General features: G+C 39.2%; 1 protein-coding gene across 1 annotated transcript in view; it reads left to right on the forward strand.

Annotated features, from left to right (window-relative positions):
- Parp8 (poly(ADP-ribose) polymerase family member 8) overlaps positions 1 to 18,952 on the forward strand; it is a 161,843-nt gene that overhangs the window by 133,098 nt on the left and 9,793 nt on the right. The window contains exons 16-24 of the mRNA XM_057789661.1: positions 3,607 to 3,699; positions 5,205 to 5,330; positions 6,454 to 6,519; positions 10,538 to 10,605; positions 12,849 to 12,897; positions 13,907 to 14,019; positions 14,252 to 14,324; positions 15,467 to 15,536; positions 18,373 to 18,446. Of these exons, the coding sequence (XP_057645644.1) occupies positions 3,607 to 3,699; positions 5,205 to 5,330; positions 6,454 to 6,519; positions 10,538 to 10,605; positions 12,849 to 12,897; positions 13,907 to 14,019; positions 14,252 to 14,324; positions 15,467 to 15,536; positions 18,373 to 18,446 (732 nt within the window). The remainder of the gene's footprint in view (positions 1 to 3,606; positions 3,700 to 5,204; positions 5,331 to 6,453; positions 6,520 to 10,537; positions 10,606 to 12,848; positions 12,898 to 13,906; positions 14,020 to 14,251; positions 14,325 to 15,466; positions 15,537 to 18,372; positions 18,447 to 18,952) is intronic.

Genomic DNA, 18,952 nt, shown 5'->3' on the forward strand with positions numbered 1-18,952 from the left:
GCACAGTGCCAAGGGGGAATGATTCCATTTTTTTTTTTTTGAGTATGACCCTCTTTCTGGATGTAGAAAAGTCTGATATTATTGTGCATTGCTTTAGAATTTTCATGAATGTACATAATATACTTTGATCATATCAATTCCATATTTCTCATACAACTCCTTCCAATGATACCCCCATATCCCTCTGCCAATTTCATGTCCTCCTTCCATAGCCTCTAAGATCAATCAGTGTTGTCCATATATGCATGTCTGTAGTGCAATTCCCTAGGGTAAGCGCATTCTACCTGAGGCCGCTTCCCTGAAGAACGTTAACACTCGCTACCCCAGCTGTCTTCGTGAGCATCTGTAGTTGTTGCAAGTTCATGTGGCTCTGGCATGTCCAGAAAACACCTTCTTAGCAATCCTCCTCTACCTCTGGCTCTTAAAATCCTTCTGCCCTCGGGGATGTAAGAGCCAGAGGGGATGGAGGACACCAAGAAAACAAATCCCTCCAAATCAACATGAGCAAAGCTCTTATGAACTCACAGAGACTGAAGCAGCATACACAGGGCCCATACAGGTCTGCACCAGGTCCTCCTGTATATATATTATAGCTTCCAGGTTAGTGTTTTTATGGAATTCCTGAATATGTGAACAAGTTGGTCTCTGATTCTTTTGCCTTCTCTTGGGCTCCCTTTTCTTCTGTTTGTTTGTCTTGGTCAACTCCAATGTGTTCGTTTTTGTTTTGTTCCATTTCATTTTATTTTAATTATGCTTTCGATGCCTGTTTGTTTTCTGATCGGAAACAGAAAGGGAGTGGATCTGCATGGCTGGGGAGGCGTGAAGAAACTGGGAGGGAAATTGTAGCCAGGATATATTACTTGAGAAAACGGTCTATTTTCAGTAAAAATAAAAAGAGAGGAAATATTGCTCCTTCCTCTTCTGGAATGTCTGTTGAGCTATTTGGGAGGGAGTGGGGTATAGAAGTCTTATGTAGGGATAAACATTTCATAGTTACTCAGTCTGTGCGTTCTGACCACTTGTGGGACAGATACCTAATTTTAGTTACCTTTTGTAATTTAAAATTTTTCTTTTAGTTTCATCTTGTATTGAAAATTTGAATTTGCAAATATAGTATAGATGAAGAAGAGGGTATTACTATACAAAATAGAGAAGTACATGTAGAAGTATTTACCCGAAAGTTGAATGTTTTTGTATCTTCCAGTTTGAAGTGTTTTGACACTTTACTAGTACCTACTTAGTGTGGTGTTGGTATGGTAATAGAGCAGGAACAACACTTGCTGTCCAATTGCTACGTTACAAAATGGGATATATGTTCTTGTAAGAATGTAATTACACTTCTACTTGTAAATTTTAAGATTAACGGAAAGTTGTTTTGGTTTTTGTTTTCAGAAAACATATTTCTTAGCCTGCCTGAGTCCCTTCTACCTGGTGGAGTACTAGGATGTTTGTGGAAATAAGCTTTACACAATTGAGTAGGTAGAGAGGGGTTACTTTTAGACAAACGTGCAAAATAGGGAAACATGTCCATAAAGAAATGGTGCCATAGCCTCATTCATTAGAATGCAGGTTTATTGTTTGAGGAGATTGGACTGCGAATCTATGGGGAACAGAACTTTCTTGGTTCAGTCCAGGAGAATGAATGCAGAAGAAAGCATTAAGGAAAATATTTCACTGGGTGAAATTACCAAAATTCATGCTAGACAAAGTCAGAATAGTTCATGAATTCCAGATTGTCAATGATGAGGCATATCAATGCATAGTCATCTACCATTAATTTTTAATAAATCTTCCTTGTAATTTTAAAAGAACTCTTAAATCTGATGCAGCAAAATTTTATTTCTGTTTAAAACAGTAGTATAATATGGAAAAGTAATTTTGTTACTTTTGTTCCTTTTTTAATTAGAAATAATGTTTTATGCAATATATTCTGATCATGATATATTATGTAACCTTTTTCTTTTTACTTGTCTGATTTATTCTGAAACCTTTCATATGTATAGTATATACTATATACACATATACATTGTATATATATAAGGATTATATATATATGTGTCATGTATGTATGTGTGAGCCATTCCCATATAGACACATAGTAATGTATTTAATTGTTAAAGATTCAGATAAATCTGATAGTTATTGAAATCACTAAACAAGCCACACTTTGTTATTGAGTTTGGAGATTACTCTATATTAGTCATTAAAAGGGTGGTGGGTATTTGGCTAGCATATTAGTCTATGATGTTGCTGTTCACAGGTGAGTTCCCGCAGTCCTTCATGGTCTAAAACCTTTTCCTCCCTCCGTTTTTTTCATGTGCAATTTTTTTATATTCAGATGTTAATGTAACTCTGAATTTTATAGTTAATATGTAGTAATGATTGCTCCTATTACATCAGGTCAGAGCATATAATACGTACCAGAAGGTGAACAAAAGAAAATAACTCATGTCTTTGGGGGAAAATTGAGGCAAATATACATAGATACTCATAAAAAATTGAGGAAGATTTCAGACTAAGTTAATCGTTCAAGGAAAAGGAAAGACAGTTGGAACTGAATAGCCTACTCTGTGCTTCTCCAGACACACAGCCCTGCATGTAGACTGTATCTGCAGAGTCTCTCCATTGAATATCTTCCCACAATTCCTACATTTCTGAAACAGAATCAGACTTGCCCTGTTAAGGATCAACAAAACAAATACAGCAAATCCCTTTTCTTCTTACATCATCTTCCAGGGTTCTGCCAGAAATTGTGATGAGTCAGGCTTTCTATCCGAAAAGCCACACATATGGGCTACTTCGGAACGTAAAGGATGTTCAGAATACAGCCATTCTTTCCCACTGCCTAAGCAACAAACCAAGTCATCTTCTACTAGCAGCTAGGACAGGGGCAGTGGCACTAACAAACGCCTTTTGTCTGCTGGGCAGAGGCACGGTGGATTGCATCATGTTAGGCTTCATCAGCTACCTAATGCAATGTAACTGGGGAGATAAGATAAATCAAGGGGATGACACTATATTGGATTTGAAAGATGAGAGCTCCTCCAGAGTAATTGCAGAGTGTATATTTCAGTGCTGTTGACCTCAGGAGGTTTTTGAAGTCAAGAGTCTGAGCAACAAAAACCAATCTTTCAAGAGCTAGGTAGCAAGTAAGTAGAGTCAGGCTTGCTTCTTTTAAATGAATTTCCTAAGGAAAAGTGAGATTTGTCCATTATATTTTTTTAAATGTAGTTTTTGTGTATAGCTTCATTATATATCCAACTAGGGGTTACACTTTTTAAAATGAATACATGTAATGTGCATTGTATATTGGGTAGAGAGATGTACTTTACTGCTTAATATTCTTTTCATTGATTGCTAAATTGTCCTGAATGGAAATGTCTACAACTTGCTGAAATGGATCATTTATCACTGTAGCTGTGCCTCTACAAAGAGAGCCTTGTTACTTCAGCGTAAGAATTTGGTTATTATTAAGGAACATGATATGATTTCCTCTCTTAAAACACTCTACGCCTCCGTCCTTTCCATGTATTCTATGGAATGACTTTCCGTTTATGAAGTGACAGATGAAGACATACAGTCTAATTGACTCCTTTCTTTTTCTAGCCCACGGTGTGTGAGAGAGAGCTGTGTGTATTTGCCTTCCAAACCCTGGGGGTGATGAACGAAGCCGCTGATGAGATAGCAACTGGAGCTCAGGTACTCCCACTAATTGGGTCTTATTTTCATGTGAGACGCTGGTTCAGTCTACTGCTGTGTTCTCTACGCTGTTCTTCAGGGGAGAGTTCTGAAAGCTTCTTGCTGAAAAATATCTGGCACTTGATTTTTTTTCTCCCCTTTTAAATCTGTGTTTTGTCATTTTGCAGTAGCCTAGGGAAGAAATTAAGCAATTTTCTTTTAAAAATAATTGTCTTGCATGGTTAAAAAAAAAAGCCGTGTGTGTGTTTTATAGTTTTGTGTTCATTTTGTTTGGCTGGTTTTGCTTTTCAGTACAATTATACTTCCACAGAGTAGAAGCCTGTTTATTATATCCTATTTATTTATCTGTCTGGAGGGTTTCACTATGTAGCCCTGAGTGTTCTGGAACTTGCTGTGTAGATCCAGCTAGCCTCCAACTCATGGAGATTCACCTATCTCTGCCTCCTAAATGCTGGTATTGAGGGTGTACCCCACTGGATCTATCTTTTTGTTGTTTGTTGTTGTTGAATACAGAGTTACATTGGGCCATGTTCATTGAGACAGGATCCTATTCCATGGTCCAAACCAGCCTTGAGTTGAACTTGTAAACCTACCTACTGCCTTGGTGTCTCCGCGGCTGGGATTATAGCCATGTACCACCATGCTCCATTTACTGTGCATTTTAAAAATGCCTGTCTAAAATCTTTGTGGACATAGCTTTCCCTGTTCATATCCACAGTGAGTTACATCTGTTCCAATGAGTTTCTTCCATCCAGACAGTAGCATTTTTCTTCATTCTGTTTCCAGAAACAGCATGTTCTTCTGGGAACTGGAGAAGGGAGGCAGCTTAGCATAGACAGTACTGTCTCCTTGTAAATCAGCAGAGGGATCATCGAACACATAGCAACCAAGCCATTGAATTTAACAATGATCATTAATAGCTTTTGAGGAGAGAAACAAGAGGCGAGTTGACTTCTTGCAATTTGCTTTTCCTAGAATATGGCAAACTCATCACAGCTGTTTGGCTTTTACTAACATGGGGCAATGTCCTCTCCTATAGAACCAGGTCCCTCTCCCCAACCTCATATTCAGATCTGTGTGGTAGCTCCAGAACTGCCGTACTCACTATGGTCTAATTTTGTTATCATTCCATTTAATAAGGCCAGAGATTCCCAAGATGTGTATTTCTTCAATTGCTCTGTGTTTGTACGTCTTGTCTATTAGACTACATCCAGGACCCTCTCCCAGACCTGTCTTGTTCATCTTACAATATAATCCAGAGCAATGCCATCACACATTGTGTGCTCATGACAGAGACAGACAAATTTATGAGCAATCAGAGGCAACGCATGCTTGTTATTTTGAATCAATGGTATATATTTTGAATCAAGTTTGGTATAAAGTCATGAAGAACAGATTTAACAGGAGGGTGACAGACCTGGGACTTCTCATTATATCATGCTACCAGGAACAGGACAGACATCCACTTGAAACTGTCAGGTGACTTATCTCTCATGTTTTTCAAGGTGGTAGATTTATTGGTGTCCATGTGTAGATCTGCGTTGGAATCTCCTAGAAAAGTCGTCATTTTTGAGCCATATCCTTCTGTGGTAGATCCTAACGACCCTCAGATGTTGGCCTTCAACCCAAGGGTAAGTGGTCAGCCCCAGCCGCCAAGCCCAGAGCTTCTGAGAACCAGGATGGGGACCTTAGTCTCATAGCTGCCTTCCCTTTGAATGTTTGTCTTGTTGAGTGTATCCATGGTAAGTTCAAGGTCATATCCTATGTTCGGAGATTCTGTAATATCCTCAGAATATAAGGAATGTTATTCAGAGGACCACTTTCCCTTTTCTTCCTCATCACCTCGACCTTTCCTGCTGTTCTTCCCCACCCTTCTCCTCAGAAGTTAACAACAGTTAAATCTATACTGTTAAAAGACATGAATTTCTATTTATTTATTTATTTATCTATCTATTTATTTATTTATTTATTTATTTATTTATTGGTTTTTCAAGACAGGGTTTCTCTGTGGCTTTGGATCCTGTCCTGGAACTAGCTCTTGTACACCAGGCTGGTCTCGAACTCACAGAGATTCACCTGCCTCTGCCTCCCAAGTGCTGGGATTAAAGGCGTGCACCACCACCGCCCGGCAAGACATGAATTTCTTAAGAAAACCATTTCCTGAACACTTATGGCAGAGACTTTCTGAAATAACAGAATTTCAGATTGATTGAGAGCCAAAATTGCTTAGTTTATATTATTGTTCATCTCGGCATTCTTTTAGAGGAATGACTGTATAATGCCCCTCAGCCGACCTGTCCTCCCTTGTTAGCTTTCTGCATAGAAATGAGGGATCATTTGAGCACATATTGTCACCTTGCTTTGGGTAACAGTGTTCCAATCTAAGATTAAAGCACTTGGGAGATTTGAAGTATATCTTCTTCCAGAAGGATTCTAAGCTTACTTTATTGCTTTTTGCTTTGGCGTAGGGAAAGCCAGGCTCAAGGGCCCCAAATCTTTCTGTATTTGAAGATTTTTATCCCAGGGAGGCGAGCATGATTTTGTGCCCTTATGTAAGGCATACCACTTTAGTTTTTCTTTCTGTGATTCTAGAGATCAACCCTCTTCTCCTTATTACAGGTTTCTTTTATGTACCATTGTTGCTTTCACACTGCCTTTGATGAAAAATGAGTGTATAGAAATAATATTTTTCTCTAGCAATATGTAACTTGCAAAGGCTTGTAGGTGAAGAATGCTTTTTCCTTTGTCATACAGAAGAAGAACTATGACCGAGTAATGAAAGCTCTGGACAGCATCACTTCCATCAGAGAAATGACACAGGTAAAAATCCAGTCTTATGCTTTTCTGCCGTTCAGTCCACATGAGCAAAATCTCATCTTAAAATGTCTTCAGAACAACACTGTTATAGAATGTTCAATTTTCTTCTCTACAAGACATAATTAAAATCATAAAAATGTGCTGGGATGGTTTAATTCAATTCTGTCAGTGTCTTGTTGTGCTAACACTGGGTTTTGAAGAATAAATGCATAGTTGTAATCTTAATATTTTGTTCTTAAATTTGAGTAAAAGCCTTAAGTGTTTGAAGTTACACAACAGGATCTTTTAAAACAGTGTCTAAATCTAATAAGTTCCACCTTCAGTATTACCTGATGCTAATAATTATTTTGATTGTTAAAGTAAACAGAGATTTGGGACACTAAAGACTGGTGTTACATGTGATGGTGTTACATCATATTGGACTACAAATTTTCTTTGTTGTTGGATTTGTGTGTGTGTGCATGTGACCTTGAACTTGCTCTGTAGCTAAGGATACTTGGAACTTCTGATCTCAACATAGACATGCCGCCACAATAGCTCTAGAAATATCCTCTCTTTCTCCCTCCCTCTCTCTCTCTTCCTGCTCCTTCCTGTGTGTGTTCATGTGATTTCTTCAGTCCCTAGAATTATTCTTTAAGATCCATTTTTCAGGGGTGGAGAGATGACTCAGTGGTTAAGGGAATTGACTGATCTTCCAGAGGACCTGGGTTCAATTCTCAGCACCAATATGGTAGTTAATAACTGTCTGGAACACAAGGTCCAGTGGATCTGACTCTCTCACAGGGAATATGTGCAAAGCAAATATTAAGGGACATGAAATTATACTAAAAAATTAAAATTTTATCAAATACAGGTGTAACACAGACCCGATAGCCACTTTGGAATTGATAGTCACCATAGGAGTATGAGCTTATGTTTCTTGTTCTCAGGTAGGCTCTGGTGGAAAGGTGTGCTAACTGAAGATGTAGATTTGTGATGAAAACTTACACATCCTTGTGCTACAGCCTAGCACGTGGAAAAACTCTTACTGTTGAAGTACTGTGGCCTTTTCACTGTTCAAACATTGGAAAGAGGTCTAAAAATCATCATCATGAATCAAAATGAATAATCCAAAATTTACAGTCCATGTTGTGCACAGCTTACACGTGTCCGTTCTAGGCTGCTTTGTGCTAGACACTTTTGGATGTATGATGAGAATGACTTGGGGTCATTCATTCTCCCTATGGAAGACGAAGTCATCTCCTGACCAGGTTCCCTGAGTTTCTCTCTGCTCTACCCCTCACCCTAGTGTCCTCTCTGGTCCTCTACTGGAGACATTCTCAAATGTACACTTCACACTTCTGATTCTTGCCCTTGATTCCTTTATTAATTTGTTCATTCATCTGTTCTTTTCTCCATTCACTCAATGGTCTATGACAGACAGTGGTTCATAGGGATTCCTACTTTACAGGTGATATTATTTGCTTTAAATCTCCCATTTCTTTTAGTGACTGTTCTGGGTTCATAGTTTGCAGTATCCTCTGAATTATTTTTTAAAAAACCACTTATTTTATGAGGAAAGAAAAGAAAAAATGCATTTTTCACAGGAATAAGAAACAAGAAATAATGCCACATCTTATGTGAAGATAAATATTTTAAGTCATGATAAAAGTTTGATATAGGGCGTTTGTACTACAGTCTAGTGTCTAGACCCATATATCATTCTTAGATTTAAACATGGCTACAGACTCTGACTCTAGAATCTTCTCACGGCCAAAAATCGCTTTCTTTATTGTGGGTCATGTGTAAGCTGTTTTAACAGAAGACGATAGAGAAGTTGAAGGATTAGCCTAGGAATCTAGGGGCCGGAGTTGCATAATTGCCTCAGCGTGTGATGTGGCCCATGACCTTGAGCAAGTTGCTCAGTTCCTTGGAGCCTCAATGTCTTCAGTATCCAGTTAGGAAAGGTCACTCGGCGTTTTCTCCCGCAGAGGGACTGCATGGGCATGCTGTCAGGTTTTATGGAATCAAATTCTTTATGCTTTTCCTCAGTCATACACTAACCGATGTTTTAAAGCCCTAGCTAGCTCTAAACTGTTGTAAAGAAGTTGTTCCTTTTTTCTGTAATAAAATGTTTAATTTGATAGTAAATTCCATTTAATTTCTCTCGGAGAAGGGTTCTTACATAAATTGTGCTCAGTTTTCATATAGAAATACATGAGGTCTGTACGTTTTCCTTTAATATTAAAATAAAAGTGTCCAGCAACAACGAGAAACATTGCAGGGTGCTTTGTTAAGCAATGGGCATTTTCTCTTTTGAGCACCGCAGTAGGCAAGGAGCTGAAGTCTAAGCTGAACATAACATAACTCCAAGAGGAGCAAGTCTTATGAAAGAGACTGAAGGAGTTACGAGGAAGAGAAAATTGTGGGCACAGAAGGGTGGGATGAGGCAGAGAAGGAGAAATGGGAGATCATGGAAGAAGAGGCTAAGTGGGAAATCACTGGAAGCAGTATGGCAAAGTGGGAGGATACAGTGTGTGCTGTGTGGTAGCTTTGCATCACCTTAAGAGAGACAGAGGAGTGTGTGTGTGTGTATGTGTGTGTGTGTGCGCACATGCACACGTGCGCATGTATACACGCACGGGCGTTGGGCAGGGGTTCATTCACCTCTAGTATTCTAGTGAAGGTGGAATCCAGGCTAAAATTGTATCAAGTCTTTGTTTTTAACTTCTGTTATTTTTAATTTAAACAAAATTGCATCATTTAACTCCCTCTTCTCTCTCCTCTCTCCATTTTTTTCTGTGTCTCACCCCAACCTTGCTCCCTTTCAAGTCATGACCTCTTTTTCAATTACTGTTGTTTTATATACACCCCCCCCCCACACACACAGGTAAATATATAAACACAACCTGCTGAGTCTAGTGTTGTTTACAGTTTACATGTTTGTAGGATTGACCACTGGGATTGGAAAACTGCTTGGTGACTCATCCCCAGAAAGACTAATTCTCCCACTCTCAGTAAATATTAATTGCCCGAGGCTCTTCCACCGAGGGGTGGAATCCCATGAGATTTTTCCCTTCCACACTGGTGTGTTTAGGCAGCCATATTGTTGGGATTTCGTGGATATGGTTTCCTTGTCATATCTGGAGGCACAATCTCTCAGCAGGTTTCCTGAGCCCTTTCCTACCATGTTCCTTGACCCTTAGGTGTAGGGGTTGTGTAGTAGATTCTTCAGTTGGGGCTGGAATCCTCATGATCAGTTATCCTCTGCATTTTGATTTATTGTGGCTTTCTGTAATGATCTCCATCTGTTGCAAAGAATAGCTTCTTTGGCAAGAGCTACACTTACATAAGGGTATAAGTATTCATTATGCAGTTAGACAATATACAGGTTTAGGAAGGAGGCCTCTATGGTCCATGGCATAGTGAGGCCATGGGTAGTTGGTTTGGTTTACAATGCCACATGCATGGATTCCCTCTTTTTTGAGGAGGCTTTAAGTCTTAAGTCCAGTTAGACGGCTATTGGTTGTTATCAAGACATGGTACCATTACGGATATCTTATCTTGTTGGTTATTGATGTAGTTCATAGGCTTCATAACTGTGTAGGACTACTGATTGCTCTTCTCCTTTGGCAATTTTAATAGCTCCATTTGGTACTATGAGAGATAGTCCTTGGAGAGGAGGTTTTCAGGTCAGATCCAGCTCAGGTCCTCAGAGTCCTTTGTCCAAAGTGCATCGTGTCTTCAGCAGTAACCTTCAATTTCTGAGAAGTAACCAAGGACAGCAGTAATAGCCTACATTGCTTTAGGAGTCTCTTGGGCTCCCCTGTTGGTCAAGGCTCTTAAATCTGGCAGGCAAGACCTTTTACATGCTGCCTGAAATACATTCCCTACCCCTAGTGTGAAGAAGGGAATTTGCTATTCTCTGCTGTATCTTTATGGTTTTTGTTTTAGATAAACGAGACTTTTCAGTCTGATTTTCTATTTGTTGAGAAAAAGTGAGTTTTAGAGACAAATGGAAGAATGTAATTTTATCTTGCAGGCACCCTATCTGGAAATCAAGAAGCAGATGGATAAACAGGACCCCCTTGCTCATCCGCTTCTGCAATGGTATAAAACTGTACTTTGCCTCTCTATAAAAATCAGTAGCATTTTCTGTGTTTTTTTTGGGGGGGGGGTTATTTTATAAGCCTGGAAAGCTACAGTTCTACAAGCCTGGGAAACCTGGTGAATTTTTTTCCACCAAAGAGTCCTTAATGACTCTCACTTTAATTAAAACTTGTATATCATGAGAGGAGGAAGGCCCTTTCGTGTGCACAAGTAGGAGCATACAATGCACTGACAGTGGTTGGTCTACAGTCTTAAAGGATCTGTTTCATTCCATTATGTGTTGAAAGCATTTTGGTTCATTTTAATTTCCTACTTCAGTGAGGACTCAGGGATAAAACTGAAACCTTTGCAGTGAAGATCTTGAAGTGTGCTTTGTATATTTTGCATTCTTAACAAGGCCAGTAAAATTTGATTGACTCTTTGTTTGAAGAGAAGTCACAGCATTCAGTCCAGCCTGGATTCTCGGGGGACAGTACAGCAAACAGGAAAGGTAGCTCGAGCACATGCTTTGCTTTGATGCCTGTGTCAAATAATTTGTCCTCTTTCATTTGCAAAGTGGAGACAATGAGAGTTTATAATGGTTTTGTGTACATGACTCTTGGAAATTGCTTAAATAGACTTACCATCGTTATCTTAGAGTAGTACAAATGTACAGACTACAAGACACTGGTCTAGATAAACGCTACAGCTGACAAGCAGTGGAAGTTTTTATAAATATCATTAAAGGGAAAAGAGCCCAGACTCCTCGGGTTTCTGATTACCTTTACTTAGTCAAAATTATATAAAACACATGGTTTGATAAGACTGTGACAAACTTTAGGGAATGAGATTGACCTTGTTTGTATCCATTAGTATCTGTTATTAAAATCCTGACAGATAAGGAAAATAACACTCTTTCTTAATGTCTCACATCTTCTCATTATATTAGAGTTAAAGTGAGAAAATAAACAACAGGAATTTTGGGATGCCCTCTTGGTACAAGGGAAATCTGGTTCCTGTCTTAGGGTTCTTAGACTCATTAATAAAGGAATAAAAGGGGCTCAAACAAACACTTACAAGCAAACAAGCAAAGAACAGGACCAGGAAGCTATAAAACTCAGCAGCAACGTGGGTGGGTGGGGGTATGGGAATGGAGGACAAAATGAAAAAAGACCTTGCTTTTTATATTGGCATTGATGTCACATACATGGCAGACAAGCAGTCATATGATGGGCAGGCAGCATTAGAGAAAAATGAAGAAGGCTCAGACAATGTGGGGAAAGCCCAGATGTTAAGGAAATCATGCTTCGGAAAGAGATGGGAAGAAGTTACACTTTTTTGAATAAGAGAAGTGAAAGAATACAATTTTATCTTAGTGCCGTGAAGCGCTGGTAAAGCTACTGCGTTAGGGTCTGGGGTTCTGGGAATGGAAAGTGCAGTATCTCACTAAAACACTGGTTATTCCTATGTCTGTGGCATGTTTTAGCCTGCCCTCCTAAGAGTGGGCTCTTGGCCAAGTGAATGACTATGTCCAGCTGGAGTACTAGGTCTCAACCCAGGCCAAGAATTATAATCGGGATTAGATGGTTGGTTTTTTCCCTTTAATCTACTAATTTCACATATATAATTGTATTCTTTTTTTTTTCTCCTTGAAGTCAGCCCAAATCCAAATTTTCACTAATTTTTTTATCTTTTTCTCCAGTTCAGGGAGAAGAATGTAATCAAACCTTTTATAGTCATCTCTGCTATTTTGTACTTTTTTTTCACATACCTGGATTAAATGGTCAACTTCAGTATCTAAGTATGTTGACTTTTGTGTAGAAGCCACTGACCACTCAGAAATATCCTTACGAGTTTCAACAAACAGAATCTTTGTGGAAACACATTTTTAACTTAGGAGATGTAGAAATCAAAGCAACCAGGTGCCTGAATCTACTTCTCATTTGAACTATCATTATTTGAGAGTATTGGATATCTAAATATGTTCATTTTGCTAATATCTGGGATTGTGCTTATGAAAAATGACATATTCACAAGTTTTGTGGAGCTGCTTCCCAGTGAGTTTTCTCAGACGAAAGTGTCTTTTTTTTGTTATGTAAGCTCCTTAGATTGCGTTAGTAAGTAAACCACACTTATGTAATCAACTGAGAGGCAGAAAGTTCGGTGGTGCAGCCAAACCACATTTCAATCCCTTGCTGACTAACCTATAAAAAAGTCAATACGTTTGCCACCTAGTCATGACCGACTGATCATTTCCCTTTTAGGGTCATCTCAAGTAATAGGTCACATATCGTGAAACTGCCAGTTAACAGGGTAAGTTTTATTTTCCTATATGCTCCCCGAAATGAGAGAAGGTGTTAGCTGAGAGAGCTGACCACTGTGGCCCTGCAGGCAGCCTTTCCAAAGGTGGCTAGGACTAGTTTCGTTCTTCAGCCTCAGTTCGTGTATCAGCTGCAAACCCTTCCAAGACTCAAACCCGTATTCAGCCTGCACCTTGCCTTTTAAATAAATACAAAAAAATCAGCATGAGAGAATGTAGTCTTCCTACAAGAGTCTGTCAAGTGGTGTCTAGGGAGAGACTGGGAGAATACTTGATGTTACCAGAATACTTGATGTTACAGGTCTGCCTTCCCATATTTGAGGAGGACTGTCAAACACCTTGCTTATCAGCCTAAGTGGTGTTTAAACAATGTTTTTAAAAAGCTAATGGGCCCTGATTGCAGTACTCATCAGTGCCTAAGAGCAACATTTAAAACTCTTGTCTCCCTGTTTTTGAATCTCTGAATCTCCGCCCGGGAGACTGCTGCGGGTTGTATTCCTGTGTGAGTAGCCGAGGTGAAAGGGAAATGATGAGGGAGACCTGTCAAGCCGGTCCCCTGATCACTTTTCACTGTTAAAGAGCGAAAGCATGTAAACAGAGCGGAGGGATGATTTTCATTTTAAAACTGGGAATGAAGTTTTCTGCTTAGCAAATTCCATAATATTTTCTCATTGGGGTAGCTGATACCCATGGAAGTCTACAATAAAAGCCCTAAAAAAAATAGAATCGAGAAAATTAGGACAGCATAGTGGAATATGAATATCGACATCTATCTGTCTACCTGTTACCTGTTGCTTTCCCACTAACCTGAAGAAGTTGTTTCCTATGGTAATCCCATGTGAGGTATAACTTAAGCAAGTTTCTAAAAATTACATAGCTTTTGAACTAGTCTGAAAAGGTTATTAGTGTAAAATTACTCTGTTCTGAAACTGGATATCTTGGGTAAGTCTTGAGCTGGTGAGATCCTGACATGTTATTATTTGCTCTCGCCTTGGACGACAGCAACTGAAGTTCATGCACACCCCACACCAGTTCCTCCTGCTCAGCAGCCCACCAGCCAAAGAGTCCAACTTCCGAGCCGCTAAAAAGCTCTTCGGGAGCACGTTCGCATTTCAGTGAGTACAGTTGAAAGGGGCAGGGTGGGCTCCAGCTTCCTCTTCCAGGGTGTGGGGCAAGAAAGCCGTGTCCCTGAAGTTGGCATTGACCTCAGTGAATCAGCTGTAGGAATGTCTAACTGGGACACTCAGAATTTTCACATGTATCATGACTTAAGAATTGAGCCCAGCTGTGAAGATCATTGACTTTCTGGCCTTGCCCTTTCCCTCCCCGCGGCTGTGTTCTTTCTAGTGGCTCTCACATTGAAAACTGGCACTCTATCCTGAGGAATGGTCTGGTGGTTGCCTCTAATACGCGTCTGCAGGTAAGATTTTTGCATGTTTTTTCCCCCTAGTAGGAGGAGGAGCACATTTATTCCTACAGTGGAGATGTGAACTTTAGAGCATTTATTTATTTAAAATAGTATATGGAATTTCTAAGAAAGATAAATACATTTTCACAAAATAACTGACGCAAATTGATCTATGCTTGACAATGAAGGATTCTCTAGGAGAAAAAGTGAAAACCACAGTTTGAAAGTATGCACTAAAATATGACCGCAGGAAGCAAAGCCCTCCAGGCATCCAATCCATTATTCCATTATTGCTTTGGGCCCTCTAGGGAAGAAGGAAGGCATAATAAGCAAAGGAGATGTGGGTTACCAAAGATGCATGGTGCCTGTTTCTCAGCCTTGGACACAGGGCTTGGTATTATTGGCATGTTGTGGTTGGAGTCCCGAACTCTGCTATACTCTTCATTTTGTTTATTTCTCTTCAAACCTATCCCTCCAAATTGTTCCTTAGGCAGCACAAAGATGTGAGGAAAAAAGCAGGTCACCCCAGTCGCCCGAGGCAGTTGTCACTGTGCAGCAACCACAGGGTGACAGAATTAGCTCTGCATGCCTCTAAGCCTGAGCCCATTGACTTGGTACCAAGTTTTTACGACTAGTTTTTGAGGGCCCTAGAGCTTAGAAATGAGAAAAAAAAATTTTTAAATGTTGTGAGTAGTTTCTTTAGACCACTCCGAATGTTCCAAATACTAAAGCTCCTTTTAACTTGAAAAATCCAGTGGAAGAGTGGAATGGCGTGTGACGTACCTAACAAATCGGAGCTGATACTTTGTTTATATTGTGGCTCGTGAGTGTTCATAAAAATGCCTTTCCGTGCACTTCAGCAAGTCTTGTTGTTAGAATTTTTGATGCATTTAAAGAAGAACAAGCTGAAGTCCTTTGTAACGAGGGACTCTATTACTGGCAAAATGAAAAACGGTCTTGGTCTCTTTTTCATCTCATTTTTTCATCAACTCACTCCAAATATGATAATAACAATATTTTCACATTAAACTCGGAATAAGTGTACTATCATTTTTCTAAGACATAATGTTCCAGCATGAAACCAATTGCCCTCTTCTGTATGATATTAACTCAGACCATTGACCTGACATTTCTCTCTCTCACATCTGACATAGCTCCACGGTGCGATGTATGGGAGCGGGATCTACCTTAGTCCAATGTCAAGCATATCGTTTGGTTACTCAGGTAATCCCGTGTTTCAGTTCTAATCTCGTGTTACCACTTTCATGACTGGAATAGATTAGGTATGATTGTATTAAATTCATTTAACACTAGTCATAACGTCCAAAGGCAATTTCTTCCTAATAGTTTAACGAGATGGGGGATGTTGGAGGTAAAATGAAAACATATGCTATACAGAGTCTATGAAACACAAGGTATGGAGACAATGGTCTCCCACTCATTGGCACTGAACAATTCCTTGAGTGGTGAAATTTATGGTTAGTATTTCTTTGCATTTTAAAATTTTAACTATAAAGTAATAAATATTCTGTAAACAGATTCTAATGATAGAATTTTTAAAAAGCAAATGACAATTTTTCATTAGTCCTAAAATATCAGGTTTGATGCATTTTTCTTTCACTTTTAATTCCTTCTATGGCGGTGTGTGTGTGTGTGTGTCTGTGTGTGTGTGTGTGCATGTGCATCTGTGCTTGCATGTATGTTATATGATCACACTGCACAGTTCCAGGGGATGTTCTACACATTGTTCCTGAATGCTAAATCTTAGTATCTCTATGGCAAGAAATGATACTTAGACAAGTTCATTAAGTACGAGGCCATTAGCCTGGCCCATCTGTCTGTTCACTAGCCAAGGTTTATGCAAATTGAACCACAGTAAGTTACTTTTTAGGGGTGAAGTATAATTGGAATATTTAAAAATAAATTTACTTAAAAATATCAGTGATAGAAGAACCAAAAAAAAAAAAAAAACACTTAGGAGGCAGAGGCAGGTGGATCTCTGTGAGTTCGAGGCCAGCCTAGTTTACAAGGTGAGTTCCAGGACAGAGAAACACTGTCTTGAAAAATTAAAAAGAAAGTAAACAAAGGAGAGAAAGAAAAATCAAAAAATGCTAACAGAAAGAAAATGTACAATTTTAGAGGATTACAAGATAGCAAAAAAATGGAAATGAAATGTATAATGAAAAATTTTAACTAGGCAAAGTAGGTAGGTAGAGATGTTATCACATAACTACTATTGTGTCACAAATTGACTGAAATATAAAGAAAAACAGCCTCTTTATTATGTCTTTGGATCAGGAATCCAGTGAATCGATTCGTCATGTGTTTTTTTCTGATTCTCAAAGCATCCACTCTGTAACACACAGTTGGTGGGTGGGTTGTTCTCTTGGTCTAAGACAGCCTGACTTCAGACCAGACACCTGGTAGGTGGGAATGAGCTGGAACTGACACCCAAGCTCCTGGATGTGGCAGATCCAGTTTGGTGAACCCAAGAGCATTGGGCGTAGACTTTTCCGGAGCACTAATGACATCAGGCGCTTGAGTGTGAGAGTTTCTAATCTTCTTTCTCAAATGGCATGAGAGCAGTACCTGTCTGTACACCTGGTCAAAGCTATTACAAGGCCTTCTATAATCTCTGTTGATATTATCTGTTAAGGAAGGAATGACAGGTTACATTGTAACAGAACATGTAAGCTAAGAAGTACTGTTATGGTCAGATACCAACATAACATTAAGGATAAATATCAGAAGGAAAACAATAGCATTGGCATGGGCTGTGTAAAGTTATAAAAACCAGACTTAAAACTGTACAGAAAAGAACTAAATGTTTTTTAGAAAAATAATATATCATCAGCATGGATAATAAAATTGACACCAAAAGTCAAACCCTGTGATTTCTACCTTTTATGCTAGTGCATAGATTCCTTAGATGGGTTCATGGAAAGAATTGGGAGGAGGAATGTGTACAAACTGTGAATGAATGGGAAATTCTGTCTCTGTGTGTGAATTTATCTTGGAGAAAGTCTTCAACTTTTATTACAATCTGAAGAGCTCTTGAGATATTTTTAAAGAGGAATCAAGGACTCAGAAGGTAGCTTTCTGATAAAAAGCCATGGTTTCTGTGCATAGCCAGGTTCATGCAGGGGGCAGGGGTGTATTAAAAATCTCCACAGATGTATGAAGTTGTGGTTGGTTTTGAAGTCTGAAAACATAGAACCTGGACAGTGGAACAGCCCTATGCAGTAGAAGCTGGACCTAGGACAGCCCTATGCAGTTCTCTGCCGATTCCTCTGTCCTGTGTGTCATGTCTGCTCCTGCCTATCTACCTGTGTGATGTTTGAGGAATGTCTGGATTGGAAAGGTTTAGACAAATATACTTTACAAATTGTTTAACATCTTTGCTCCTGCTGCCATGATATATATTGAAACTAAAGAATGTTTTAGTTTCTGGTGTGACAGTACATTGAACACTCCCATTGATTTAGTTCTGCATATTGTACAGTGAAATATATATTGGTTTGGTTTTTCTAAAATTTTTCACAAAAGGACATCATATCATGACTTTAATAGAGCAAGAACTAAGATTTATGATTTGGTATAGACAAAAGAACATAGAGGGCTTTGAGTTAGAAACACTGTAATTTCTACACAGAAGTGAGTATATATTAGTGCTTTACAACACCACGGTGGAATGTATTTGTTCCTACCTGCATTTCCCACTCTTTATCTCGTGCTTGTACTCAGCAGACAGCAAGGATGAAAATTACTTCTAATAAACTAAACATTTTTAAACAAACGTTTTAGAATTTTCTAATTATAGTGTATACCAGGGAGTTTTCTATTCCCATTTTCAATGCCAAGGACAAACCGAGATTCCTGCTCTTAATCTCCTGAGATTTCTGGGGCCCAACCAGCTGCTCCCTGTGAGCCTGTTATGACCATTTCTGGTTGGTGTGATTAGACTTCTGCCTACGGTACAACTTTTGACATAGACGAATTGTACTTTCATTTGCTTCAATCAGCTGTGTCCCTGAGTTACAACTGTGCTGATGTTTTTCAGGGATGAACAAGAAGCAGAAGGTGTCAACCAAGGACGAGCCAGCTTCAAGTAGTAAAGGCAGCAATGCATCCCAGGTGCCGTGGCCACTCGCAAGACTGTGTGTGATTAATGAATTGCAGTCTCATTAGACTGCAGGATGTTGATAAATACTCAGGATTATTAAGCCAAAAAATTAACTTTAAGTGGTCATTTCTCTTTAAGAACCAAACTCACTTTAAATACAAAAACTACATAGGTATTAATTAAAGTACATTCGTGTATATGCACGTACGTGCACACACACACATACATCCTGGTCTCCCTTTGTGTCACCAGAGTCTATCATAGATTCCAGGGAATAAAACCAGATGACTATTCCTGTCCTCTTTAACATTACATTCTACTGGGGGTACTAAATGACTAGAAAAGTACCTTACAGAAAGAGACGTTCAATGTTGTAGTCTGGAAGTTAGTACTGAAGTGTTGTTAAATGGCGTGGTCGGGAGAAAGTCTTCTGAGGAGTTAAGCTTTGAGAATAGCCTCAGAGGTGAAGAGGACATGCGCCATGTGACTCTTGAGAGAAAGGCTGTTCCAGGCGGAG

This window comes from Chionomys nivalis, chromosome 15, assembly GCF_950005125.1.
Source record: "Chionomys nivalis chromosome 15, mChiNiv1.1, whole genome shotgun sequence".
NCBI classification, from domain to species: Eukaryota; Metazoa; Chordata; class Mammalia; order Rodentia; family Cricetidae; genus Chionomys; species Chionomys nivalis.